Source organism: Lathyrus oleraceus, chromosome 5, assembly GCF_024323335.1.
Source record: "Lathyrus oleraceus cultivar Zhongwan6 chromosome 5, CAAS_Psat_ZW6_1.0, whole genome shotgun sequence".
Lineage (NCBI taxonomy): Eukaryota > Viridiplantae > Streptophyta > Magnoliopsida > Fabales > Fabaceae > Lathyrus > Lathyrus oleraceus.
Window position 1 is genome coordinate 600,307,806 of NC_066583.1, and position 12,292 is coordinate 600,320,097.

General features: G+C 34.6%; 1 protein-coding gene and 2 non-coding genes across 3 annotated transcripts; 2 read left to right on the forward strand and 1 right to left on the reverse strand.

The window, feature by feature from the left end:
• Nucleotides 1–544: 544 nt before the first annotated feature.
• On the reverse strand, nucleotides 545–2,641 carry LOC127086875 (expansin-B3). Its single transcript, XM_051027693.1, has 4 exons — nucleotides 2,340–2,641; nucleotides 1,927–2,227; nucleotides 1,674–1,803; nucleotides 545–1,087 (listed from the first exon to the last, which is right to left on the reverse strand). The coding sequence occupies exons 1-4, from the start codon at nucleotides 2,491–2,493 to the stop codon at nucleotides 893–895; spliced, it is 780 nt and encodes a 259-aa protein (XP_050883650.1). The 5' UTR covers nucleotides 2,494–2,641; the 3' UTR covers nucleotides 545–892.
• Nucleotides 2,642–3,642: 1,001 nt separating this feature from the next.
• Nucleotides 3,643–3,715, forward strand: TRNAV-UAC (transfer RNA valine (anticodon UAC)). The gene has a single exon. It is a non-coding gene; the product is annotated as a tRNA-Val (tRNA).
• A 3,694-nt stretch (nucleotides 3,716–7,409) lies between these two features.
• TRNAV-UAC (transfer RNA valine (anticodon UAC)) lies at nucleotides 7,410–7,482 on the forward strand. Its single transcript has one exon. It is a non-coding gene; the product is annotated as a tRNA-Val (tRNA).
• The last annotated feature ends 4,810 nt before the right edge of the window (nucleotides 7,483–12,292 follow it).

Sequence of the window (12,292 nt, forward strand, 5' to 3'; positions counted from 1 at the left end):
TTACTTGGATCTTCGTTAGATTTAAGATTTTATATCCCAGTTGTAAAATGAGTAATTTTATTTTAAAATAACCATTTTACTTTTGACCTCAACATTCTTGTAATTTTTGAATGAAATGACTTTTAATCAACATTCTAGATTTGGAGCTTACTGAAATACGAATTCATGATTTTTTTAGGCATACCAATTGATATAGTTATTCGTAGAAAACTATTCATCAGTAGATCAATTGAATTGTCTGTATCCACATTACATTTATAACATGACTCCCTGATAAATTTTGCCAACGGCACAATTCTATTTATCTCTAATTTTGCAGGCAATACTGTAGCTAGCTAGGGAGCCACGTGATTGTGCCACTTTTTTTCCACATTGCAATATTTGTCTGTGGTACTTTAGGTAGGAACCACATGAACTATGAAACTAATAATTGTGAAAATAGAAGCAATAGTGTCATTATAATGTGCTATTTATATGCAAGCCTATTATTCCCTGCTCAACTAAAGATAAACAAAATTCTAGGGTCTATAATTGACAAAATATCTCCCATTAATAATTCACTCTTTATTTAACCAATGGGTAGGGACTGAAACTGAATTCAACAATACATCATATATTCATACTACATTACATTAGTACAAGCTCTCTCTCCTCTTTGGAGAGGGCTACATAACTCTTGATACAAAAATTACATATAATTGCACATCAAAATCAACTCTATATCTAAACATACAAAGTAAAAATCACTCTCTTATGCATAAAAAAAATACAATCTCAGACGACTTATATGACATGTGACTGAATAATATTCACCCTTGATTTGAAGTCGATGGTGATAAAAAGGTGGTTATGAATTTATTTACTTACTCCCTTAGGGAGTGAGCTTAATTAGTTAAGGAGAGAAATTTAAGCGAGAAGTATAAGTGGATTTCGGAGACCAATTAGTTGGAATAACATCTTTAGCAGTGAGGCTTCTCCCACTGGAAGTGCTTAGTTTAACCGAAAAAGGTCCTCTCAAAGGTCCAGCAGTAATGCACCAATTTGCACCCCATAGATGTTTCATTTGCAGCCACTCACTAGACCCAGCCTGCACCAAATCACACCAAAATTTTATTTGTTAAATTTGCATATAAAATGTTGATATTCTGACCCACCTAACATACAATTCATAAAATATAAGTATATGATTGTTATTACATTGACAATGAGGAGATAAGTGTGTAGTTTTGTTAGAGGTCCCATGTATCACATGTTTTTTGAGTTCACAAGATTCCGGAAAAGGAGAACCATTATGTGAGGATAATAACACTCTGGATGTAGAATATGATAGAAAAAAAGGATCTTTAAAAAGTGGCTCTACACGTGATGTGAAGAGACATATCCTCAACATTTGGAATTTCACACACATGGTCATGGTCATTCTTGTTATAATATACAATTGACACCAAAAAAGTAATGACCACGATGCATGCTTTACTGCACGTTTAGGCAAACTCACATTCCTTTTAGCCATAAAAAATGTTACAACTTTGGTATATATCATGTCAAAAGCCTCTTTTAGTGGCATCTCATTTTCAAGACACTAGTGCAAGGTTATTAAAATTATAGGATTAATAAACATGCAGTAAAAAAATCATGTAAATAAACATTAACAAGAGAAAAAAGATGCATACTTCTTGTATAAGCATGGAGCCTATGTCCCCATCTCCATCCTCAAACTCCACTAGAAGTGACAACCAAAATGGTGTGGAGCCTTCATTAACTTGAAATGCAATATTTTTGCCAGTGTATAAGCATGTTGTTCTGCAAAAAATACAATCATGACAAATGTCTCCCATCAGCAAAAATAAACTCCTTTCTTGAAAACTAGTCACGACGCTGACACAAACATAGATACTGAAAAAATACCAACTAAAATGTGTATACCTTCGGTAAACAACTGGAATTTCACCTCTATTTCTGAGTTGACCGTTCTCACCAGAAACGGCCATGTGACCAAAAGCAGCACCACTGAGGTCGAAGTGTGTCCGGTCAGACGGGCAGCCGGGGCATTCATCTGTTATTATAACCGTCACTGCCCGTTTGGAGCATATTCTATGGTCCAAACATTTCACCTTATAACACTCTCCGCACCCTTCTCCTTTCTTATACAGCACTGGCCCCACTGCCCCTACTCTTGCCCTGAACGGCTTCACGTCCACCAAATTACCGTACCCACACGCCCCTCCTTAACAAATCATGAAACAAACAAAACAACAATAATTAATAATGTTCCAAACCAATATTACTGTACTAACTTACTATTAGCTAACTCTATTCTTCTAAGAATTTCAATTTACCTGTGCTACCGTCTCCCTCTGCTTCGCCGTACCAGGTGGCGGTTCCCGGGTGCCAATGTGTGTCGAGGTGGACACTGCTTTGCTTAGACCGCCCTTGCGCGAGGATGAAGCATAGGCTTAAAAGAACCAAGGCGGAGACACGGTGGTGCTTCATTGTGAGTTAGAATGTCGGCACCGGATATTCCGGAGACCGAGAAAAACGGTTGGAAAATGAAAAAAAAAACGGTTAAATATGTTGCCGACACTTTGTTTGATGGTGGCAGTGGTGGTTTTATTTTCTTTAAGTTTTGGTTATGAGACCGTTAAAGGATTTTTAGTTATTTTATAGCACTTCAAAGTGCAAAGGGTCCACTTCAAAGAAATAGCTATTGACCTTATTAACCTCTTCTTTGATGTATAATTACGGTAAGTGCCACTACATTGGGTCCCACCGTCGGTTGAGGCTTTAAATCCGCATGTGCGCAACGCAATTGTGTTTGTATGATTAAACAGAACTAAGATGCAACAGAGAAGACTTTGTTTCTATTATCTCAAACAAAAATTAAGTTTTGTTTTTTTTTATCTACCGATAAGTTAACCCGTTATGGTTGTTGTGGAAACGGAAACGGTCGAATAAACGAGAAGGAAAATAAGGCAATAAAACGACGTTGTTTTTGCAACTTCATGCCGTTTCAACGGTTAACAGTGTGTGTGCGTGGATACTATGGCTGTGAGTGGATGGAATGGATTATCTTAACTTATTTGTTAATTTAATAATTAAATATTAAGATTATTTAATTCAGTGCATTATTGGTTTTGTCGAATTTAATTAGACAAAAGTTAAATTAGCCGATGAGATAATAAAACAAGCAGATTTTGTTTTATAAGGTTAATAAGGCAAAATAGAAAATAGTTAATCAGGCAATTAGATGTTAATTAACTTTTCTTTTTGGATTTGCTTAGAGTCGTGGAAACCATGTCTCCAGTTGAGAAAATAATTTATGCTGCTTCTGTAACTGTAGGTTATTTATTTATGCAATATGCAATTATTATTATGATAATGATGAGGTAATTAGACGAGCATGAAATGAAACTGATATTGATATTAACTGGTAGTTTGCTACACATGCTTGGAAGTGATATTGGTAGTTTGTACTTGTTGATTCTTGAAGGTAAAGCAATGGAAGATGGAATTCAGTTGGTTGGGACTGACGTAAAATGATCGTGTTAATGCTTCCCAAGAGCATTTCCAGTGTTAGAATTTTGGTTACGTTTTTAACAATTGTATGGTTAAATATGATAATGTACGATTCCTGACATCGAAGTTGCTGTGGTGTAGTGGTTATCACGTTAGTCTTACACACTAAAGGTCTCCAGTTCGATCCTGGGCAGCAACAAATAATTTTTTATAAGCATTATCGCTTTTGGAGAATAGTATGATTTATTTTTATATAATTTTTTCATAAGAATAATTATATGATTTATATTAATTAAGAAAAATAATAAACAATTTAATAGTTATAATCATATGATTTACATTATACATTTTTTCAACTTATTCAAATTAAGCAATCTACGACTAGTAAAATGATGCAGATTTTTTACCAACAAAAGGTTCATATAATAAATATTACCAGCATTTTAAAATAGGATAATCATTTTACAAATTTGAATAGGACAAAGGTAGTTAAGAGCACAAAAATAAAAAGAATAACAAATTCACCATGAATTAATTAATAGGTCAACAAATAGCAAACTCGAAGACTGAACAAAAATCATATAATATTCGAGAACTCAAGAATTTAGCAAAATAAAAAGTAATAAGGGATGTTATTTTTTTTAAAAGATTGACATTTGCATGCTTCAAGAGACTAAGTTGCAATTAGTGGATTTTGCGTTTGTGAAGACGATCCGGGGTTTTAACAATGTTGTGTGGTCGGCAAAAAATGCTTCAAGAATGTCAGGCGGATTGTTAATATTATGGAATCCAAATCTAGGTTCCTCTGTTTAGTTCTGAAGGTGAAGGTTTTGTAGGTGTTCCAATTTCTTGAAAAGATTTAATCATCTATGCAGTGAACGTTTATTCCTCAGGTTCTCTCCACAAGAAAAAGGAATTGTGAGTGTAATTAATTAGAGTTTATTCCTTATTCCTTAGGGGGAAATGGTGTGTAGGATGATTTTAACTAAATTAAGAAATCTAGTGAGACAAAAGGATGCAGGGCTCAATCTAATTCACTAGAGAATAGCAAATTTTATGAATTCATTGATGACATGGAATTAATTAATTTATCAGCGGTGGATAACAAATTTACATGGTTTAATGTTGCAGGTTCGTCAATGAGCAAGTTGGATTGGTTCCTAACTTCAAAAGGCTTATTAGATAGTTGAAAATTGAAAGGGCAATTGATAAGAAACAGGGTAATTTTTGGTCACTATCTGATTTTGATCAAGGCGAATGGTGCGAATTAGGGCCCTAAATCCTTAAAATTCTTTGTGGCTTGGATACAACATCCTGAGTTCTTAGAGGTGGTGGTCGAGGTGTGGAGGAATTATAATGTTCAAAGAAAGAAGTTATACATCTTCAAAGAAAAGCTCAAGAGTTTAAAAGTCAGATTAAAAGTGTGGAATGATAAGGTGTTCAGGAAGCTGGGTTTAGAAATGAGAAATGCAGCTTAAGAGCCTAATTCTTTGAATCATCTAGTGGAAACTGATGACAGTTCTTTGTGTTTGGATCAATCTGAAAATAGGTCTGAAGCTCTAAGTCTTATTCGGCAAAAGTTGAATTATTGAGAATTCATCCTTAGACAGAAAGCCTGATGTCTTTAGATATATGAAGGCGATCATAATTCTAAATTTTTCCATTCATTCATGAAAGCAAAAGCTAGGCATAATGGAATCTCAATTTTAAAATCGATGGTAACATTTTGAAAGAGGTAGAAAACATTAAACTGTTAGCTTTTAACCACTTCAAGGATAGGTTTCAAGAACAATCTCTAAGGAGACCAAAACTGGATGGAGTGGCTTTCAACGAACTCTCCAATTGAAAGCATGAACCCTAAGCTTCATTTCCCGTTGGATGATATTAAATATGTGGTTTGGTCTCGTGCATGCGATAAAAGGCCTGACCTAGACTACTTCAATATGGCCTTCTATACAACTTCTTAGGATATCATCAAGTTTAACTTATGGGAATGTGTTAAGGAATTCTTTTTAACAACTCACTTGATTTTCTTCGAATTGCCATCATGCCTCGGTGTGAACTTCCATAAAATCAAGGTCATGAGATTTAATGTGGAACCTGGTTTTTTTGAGGCAGGGTCGGGTTTTCTCTTTTACCCAAAAAGTTATTTCCCCTTTATTTTCCTTAGGATTCCTATCGGAATAGATCCTTTCAGGCGCTCGTCTTGGGACTCTATTTTGGCTAAACTCCGCAAAAAACTTGTTGGGTGGAAAGCAAATCATATTTTAATGGGTGGCCTGGTCACTCTATTAATTTCAGTGTTATCCTCCACTCCCTTTTCTTCTTTTCTTTCTACAGATCTCCTGATCTAGTTCTTGAGGAAATTCTTAACATTCATAGATCTTTTATATGTAAAGGTGAATAAAATTGGATAAGGACCAATTGGTTTCCCCTAGGCCACTATTTGTAAGCCAAAATCAGAAGGGGTTGGATGTTAAGGATTTGAATCTTTCAATAGGACCTTTTTAAGTAAAGGTGTGGCGTATCCTATCTGATAAAGGTCCGACTTGGATCTCTCTACTTGCCTTCAAATATAGAGATTCAAAATGGGCTAATTTTGGATCCATCTTTGTCTGTTAATGACAAGATTTTTTTGCCTCATTTGACCTGGTAGGTATTCAGAATGATGACCACTCACTGATTGTAATTCAAATATGTATGTTTTCATCAATAATCTCCAAATCCTGGTGTGCTACGTTAGGTCTATAACTATCTTCTCCATATGGAAATATCAAACAATATTGTAAGGCTATGTAACTTGCATGAAACTCATACGTCCTTTGAAGTTTTCCACCTTTTGTTTGCATGATAAAATCCCTTTCTTCAGCAGTGTCAACATCACCAACAATTAATGTTGTAACTTCAGAAATAGTTGGTTGATTGTATATTCTTCCATCAATTTTTCTATAAGAGATTAGTCTCAACTTCAGATTCTGGACATTACCATCATTCAATTGTTCTTTTTCCATTTCAAAGCTCTTAGCACGTGAGTTGTGCTCATATAACATTTGAGACAACTTCTTCACAATGACGGGATCAATGTTTTTAGGATTGTTAAAAAAATAGCAAGTATAAGGCATCTAAAAGCTGCCAAAGGAATTGCATATGAAAAAAAATTAAGTATTTAAATACCTTAGACCATTTATTTGATTTTGCACTTCATTTTTAGTGTCATGGATGTAAAGTTGGGAAATTTTGACGGTTGACCTTCTAGTGGTAACAAACTACCAATTCGGTAACAAGATTGTCCTTGAATTTGTATTATTGGGGGTCCAGTACCGTTGTTATACTTGTTATCCAACTTTGTGTCATATCCTAAATTTTACCCAGAGCTTTTCACTTGCATCAACATAGCATAATCGTTTCATCTTATCATGCATTCTTTCAGTCAAAAGCATTTACTCGGGTTTAGATTAAAAAAAGTCAAGAGTTTCAACATTTTATCTGGTCTTGATGACATTCATCCAGTCATCTTTTGATTAAGAAGTCAAAATACTCGATTTCTCAATCTCAGGACTCATGATCTGTAACTGTAGGTTATTTATTTATGCAATATGCAATTATTATTAAAATTACTATTATTATGATAACGAGGTAATTAGACCAGCATGAAATGAAACTGATATTGATATTAATTGGTAATTTGCTACACATGCTTATAACTGATATTGGTAGTTTGTACTTGTTAATTCTTGAAGGTAAAGCAATGGAAGATGGAATTCAGTTGGTTGGGACTGACGTAAAATGATTGTGTTAATGCTTCCCAAGAGCATTTCCAGTGTTAGAATTTTAGGTCACGTTTTTAACTCTAGATTTGGTTAAATATGATACATACAACATTTTTCATTGAAGTTGTTGTGGTGTAGTGGTTATCACGTTAGTCTTACACACTAAAGGTATCTAGTTCAATCCTGGGCAACAACAATTAGTTTTTTATCGTTCGGGGAATGATTTTACGGGTAATAGTCATTTTTTTGCTTTGGAGAATTGATCTTGCAATGTTTCGTAAAATGTCACTATTTCTTTTTTAGTGATCTTTATTGTGAAAGCTAATTCATAAGCATTATCACTTTGGAGAATAGTATGATTTATTTTTATATAATTTTTTTCATAAAATACTTATATAATTTATAATAATTAAGAAAAATAATAAATAATTTAGTTTGTAATAATCAAAAATCTCAAAATCTCAATGTGCTATGTTAGGTCTATAACCATCTTCTCCATATGAAAATATGTAAGGGTATATAACTTGCATAAAACTCATATATTCTTTGAAGTTTCTCACTTTTTGTTTGCATGATAATATTTCTTTCTTCAGCAGTGTCAACATCACCAAAATTAATGCTGCAACTTCAGAAACAGTTGGTTGATTATATGTTCTTCCATCAGTTTTTCTATTGGAGATTGTCTCAACTTCAGATTATGGACATTACCATAATTCAATTGTTCTTTTGCCATTTGGAAGCTCTTTACATGTGTGTTGTGCTCATATAACATTTCAGACAACTTCTTCACAAAGATGGGATCAATGTTTTTAGGGAATTGGATATGAAAAAAAATTAAGTATTTAAATACCTTAGATCATTCACTTGATTTTGCACTTCACTTCATTTTCAGTGTCATAGATGTAAAACTGTGCAAATTTTGGCAGTTGACCTTCCGGTGATAACAAACTACCAATTTGGTGACAAGATTGTCCTTGAATTCATATTGTTGGGGAGCTAAAACCGTTGTTATACTTGTTATCCAACTTTGCACCAGGAGACTTAAATGCACACTTCATGTTGTAAAGTCTAATTTGTTGTTGGAATTTTCGGCTAGCTAATGAATCATGATTAAAAAGTAGTCTTGATAAAACTTCAGGTGGTGATTTTAAGAAAGGGAGCTCAACTTTTTTGTTCCCACAACATAATTAATACTTAGGATCTTTCGAATGTCTATGTTAGTCCATCCTCTCTTGATACCATGTAAATGCTTTACAATGGATCACCAATATCGTAATACTTTACAAATAAAAATAAGCAAAAGAAGTAAGGAATGGCATTATAAGAAATTGTCATTTGAAGTAATATTATATATGGAGCTTATAATTTTGTTGATGCACAATACCTTGAGTTGTATGCTTTGATGGATATGGTATAGACATACATTCAACATCCTTGTCATCTTCAGAAGTTGTGTCATCTTCTGATTGACAACCTGCATATGCATATTGTATGTATCAAACATGGTAAAATTCAACCATTGGATTGGAATTGGTATATAAATGGCTTGTTGTGTAAACACAAAACATGGGGTGAATGTAAAGAAATTAAGAATTTTAAATTAAATAGAAACCTGTAAAAGGATTATAGTCAGAATCCTCATCATCATCACTATTAAAATCCAAATTCGTTATTGTTGTAAACAACGGGGGTGAAATAGTTATATTTGGCCGAGCAGCAAATTTCATGGATGAAGTGAGTTGGTTTGTAGGTTCTGCCGTTGGATATGTTTGGAGAACTGTTATGGGAATTTGTGAAAAGAAGGGTTTCTTATAGCCAAAACAACGTGTATATGGTAAATGTTAAGAACACATAGTTATGAGTGTTGGAAAATTATATGATATAAAAAAAAAGTTGTTTGCTTGCAATTCACTTACGTAGGTGTGCATGGAGAACTTTGAAGGTTGAAAATGATGGAGTTCTGTATTAAGTTCCAATGGCCTTCAGTTGTGGATATCAAAAATTTGTCAAGTAAGGCATTCCAAGAGCCTTTGGGGGATGACCTCGGTGTGGTTTTGGTTGTGGTTGGAATTGGTTTGGACTAATCATAATTCATAGAATGAATACAAAAAAAATTAAAGGAGGGTTAACCCGTAACATTTTAAAGAATAAGTAGTATGCATAAACATAGCATAAAGATGGATAACATTGACACAATTTAAATATGGAGAACTTACATATGAAAATTTGAAGTCTGTGTGGATGAAATAGGTTGGTTTGTAAGCTCTGTTGTCGGAAATGGTTGGTTATTTGCATGAAAAGAAGGAATTCCTATTGACGAAAAATAATGTGGATATGGTCATTGTTAGAAGTACATGATGGTTAGTATAAGCAAAGGACATAAAATGAGGAAAAAAAGGTGTTTGCATTGATTTCACTTACGCAGGTGTGTAGGAAATTTTTTGAAGGTTGGCGTTGATGGAGTTATATGTTAACTTTTAATGGCATTCAGTCGTTGATAATAAACATTGTGATAGGTGAGGCATTCCAAGAGGCTTATGGGGACGACTGTGATGTTGTTTTGCTTTTGCCTGGTATTTATTTGGACTTATCATCCTACATAAGGTGAAGACAAACAAATAAAATGAGAGTTAACCCTGAGCATTTTTAAGATAAGACATAGCATAAAGATGGATAACAAAAACACTAGAAATATTGGAAAACTTATATATGAACATTTGAATAAAAACCTACTACATGAAACGAGACTGAGTTTTTTTGTATAATATAAATGTCCAACTAACTTTTTAGGGACACCATGTTTCGAGTTGAGCAAATGACTGTTAGAAGGTGTTTGTGTGCTTTGATAGGATTCAAAGTCATTTTTATTGCAGAGTTTTCCCATGAGGTTTCTACCTAATGACTGAAATTGAAACACTTCTTTAGTCGTCTACAATCATGGTAGCTTGGGCATGGTTGAGAACCTCCATATTTAGCACTTAAGGCTCGACCTTCGACAACCACTTCAGTTATTGTTTTTTGGTTAGTCATGGAAGGTGTAACTTTTGCCAAGGGAGTTCTTGCCATTTCACAAGATGAAGTGATATTGTTAGTTGGGATTTTGACAAGGGAAAAAATCTCAGCAAAGGGCAACGCTATAGGTACACTGATGATGTGTACCTAATAGGAGTCTTGGGTCGAAGAGATTGAGAACTTAGTATTTTTGAAATGTTGTAGGAACATTTCGACCGTGTGGAGTTTCGACAACATCGATAGCATAGAAGAAGCGATTATTTGGACGCACAAATATTACGTTAAAATATGAATAACTGCCTGGGGGTTTCTTTCTAAAGATACATGGAGTGAGCGCGGAGGCGGACTGCATGCAAGTCTTCACGTGGCGAACACTAAAGATAAGAATGTTAGGAGCAATTATTTTCGTACTAGTATACATAGGAGTTCATTTATAGAATCCAGTGTGTTCATTTTACTACAAAATTCTCTCTTAAAACTCAAAGTACCAGCGTCCAGAGAAAATAGTCATGGCTGAGAGAATATATGAACAATGAAACACCATTTTTACCTTCAATGCAAAGTCTTTAAAATTCACTTTACTTTGCCTTACCAGTTTGCTTTAAGTTTCATTTAACTGCATTGCTTTTATACTTTCAATTTTTGTTACTTTCATTACTTTCTTTACATTTTCAACACTGTCAAAGCTTGTATCTTTAACACTCTTTAAATCACTATTTTGACCAAGTAGAAGGTAGGTTGTATAACCAAAGGAAAACTATAAAGCGATGTTTTTGGAACAATGTCCTAGGATTCACTAGTTGATACTGCAAGTAAACTTTTATTAAGAGACTAGCATTTGTTTACCAATTTTCAGTGTAAACAAATTGGCATGCCCAGAGGGACCTATGCTAAATTACATATCTTTCATAAATATCCATAGTTTTCTCTTATAAACGTGTTCTATTGTGATGAATTTTTATGGGTAGTTTGCATATGATTAAGAAGTGGATTGCATATGATTAAGAAGTGATAACAACCAGTTGTGTCAATGATTGAAAAGCCTTTTGCCTCAACGCCTGTTAGTACAACGACTTCGGTGGTGTCAGCGACGCCAACCACACCAATATTGTCAGAGGGAGTAACCCTCACTGCAATAAGGGAGTCCCTTTATTAACCCTGAAATATGAGACCTCTATTCAGGTTTTCAATGCCACCAAGTGGAAAAGACTACCCTTATGGTATGCCAATGTCGATGATGGATAAACTTCAGACGAATATGTCAACCTTTAGTGAGAATGCAGTGGCTGCAGCACCACTATACAATCCCTATAATGCCTCAATGTCAACCATTAACAATATGGTGTGACCATCAGGGATAAGTTACATGACTCAAAGTACACCATCTTTAAATACGACATCTATGATGGCTCTGAGGCAACAAATGAACGAGAGTAAATTAGAACTAGTCAATACTCTTACCCAATAAACGAGAACCATTTTTAACCCTTTGATTGCAAATACAAATCAGACCTATGAAGTATTGGCAAATCAAATGGGGCGAATTGCTGATTTATTTGGCACACCTCCCGTACATGCGCGACCTACCCCTTAAATATTGAACATTAGGTAGGTCGAAACCCCCGAGAATGGGAAAACACAAGCCACGGTAGGCCAAAACCAAGGGTTTCAACGACCTGATCCTCCTTAAAATAGGGAAGAGGTAGAAAAAATAAAACAAAATAACCCTAGGCCTTTTATGGTCCAGAGGAATCATAATGCTGATCAAGTGCTTAAGCATGTCCAGCAAAACAATTTTGGGGGACATAACAACATAGCAAACGTGGTGGAGCAAAATTTTTCCCAGAACGGCCTCAATGTGGGACTCCAAAGACCTAATTTTATATCCCGTTTGTCAGAGCATGTTCGACAAACGGAGTTACCCAAGGGATGAAGACACCAATAAATCGATAGTTGAACATGTTACCCGATACCAAACTGAGGCTGGCGGCATT

Excerpts from the sequence above, each read along its gene's own strand:
- LOC127086875 (XM_051027693.1), bottom strand. The coding sequence starts at position 2,493 with ATGAAGCACCACCGTGTCTCCGCCTTGGTTCTTTTAAGCCTATGCTTC. Across the intron at positions 1,804-1,926 it reads ATTCCAGTTGTTTACCGAAG|AACAACATGCTTATACACTG; the intron begins GTATACACATTT and ends TATTTTTTGCAG. Across the intron at positions 1,088-1,673 it reads GCTCCATGCTTATACAAGAA|GCTGGGTCTAGTGAGTGGCT; the intron begins GTATGCATCTTT and ends GATTTGGTGCAG.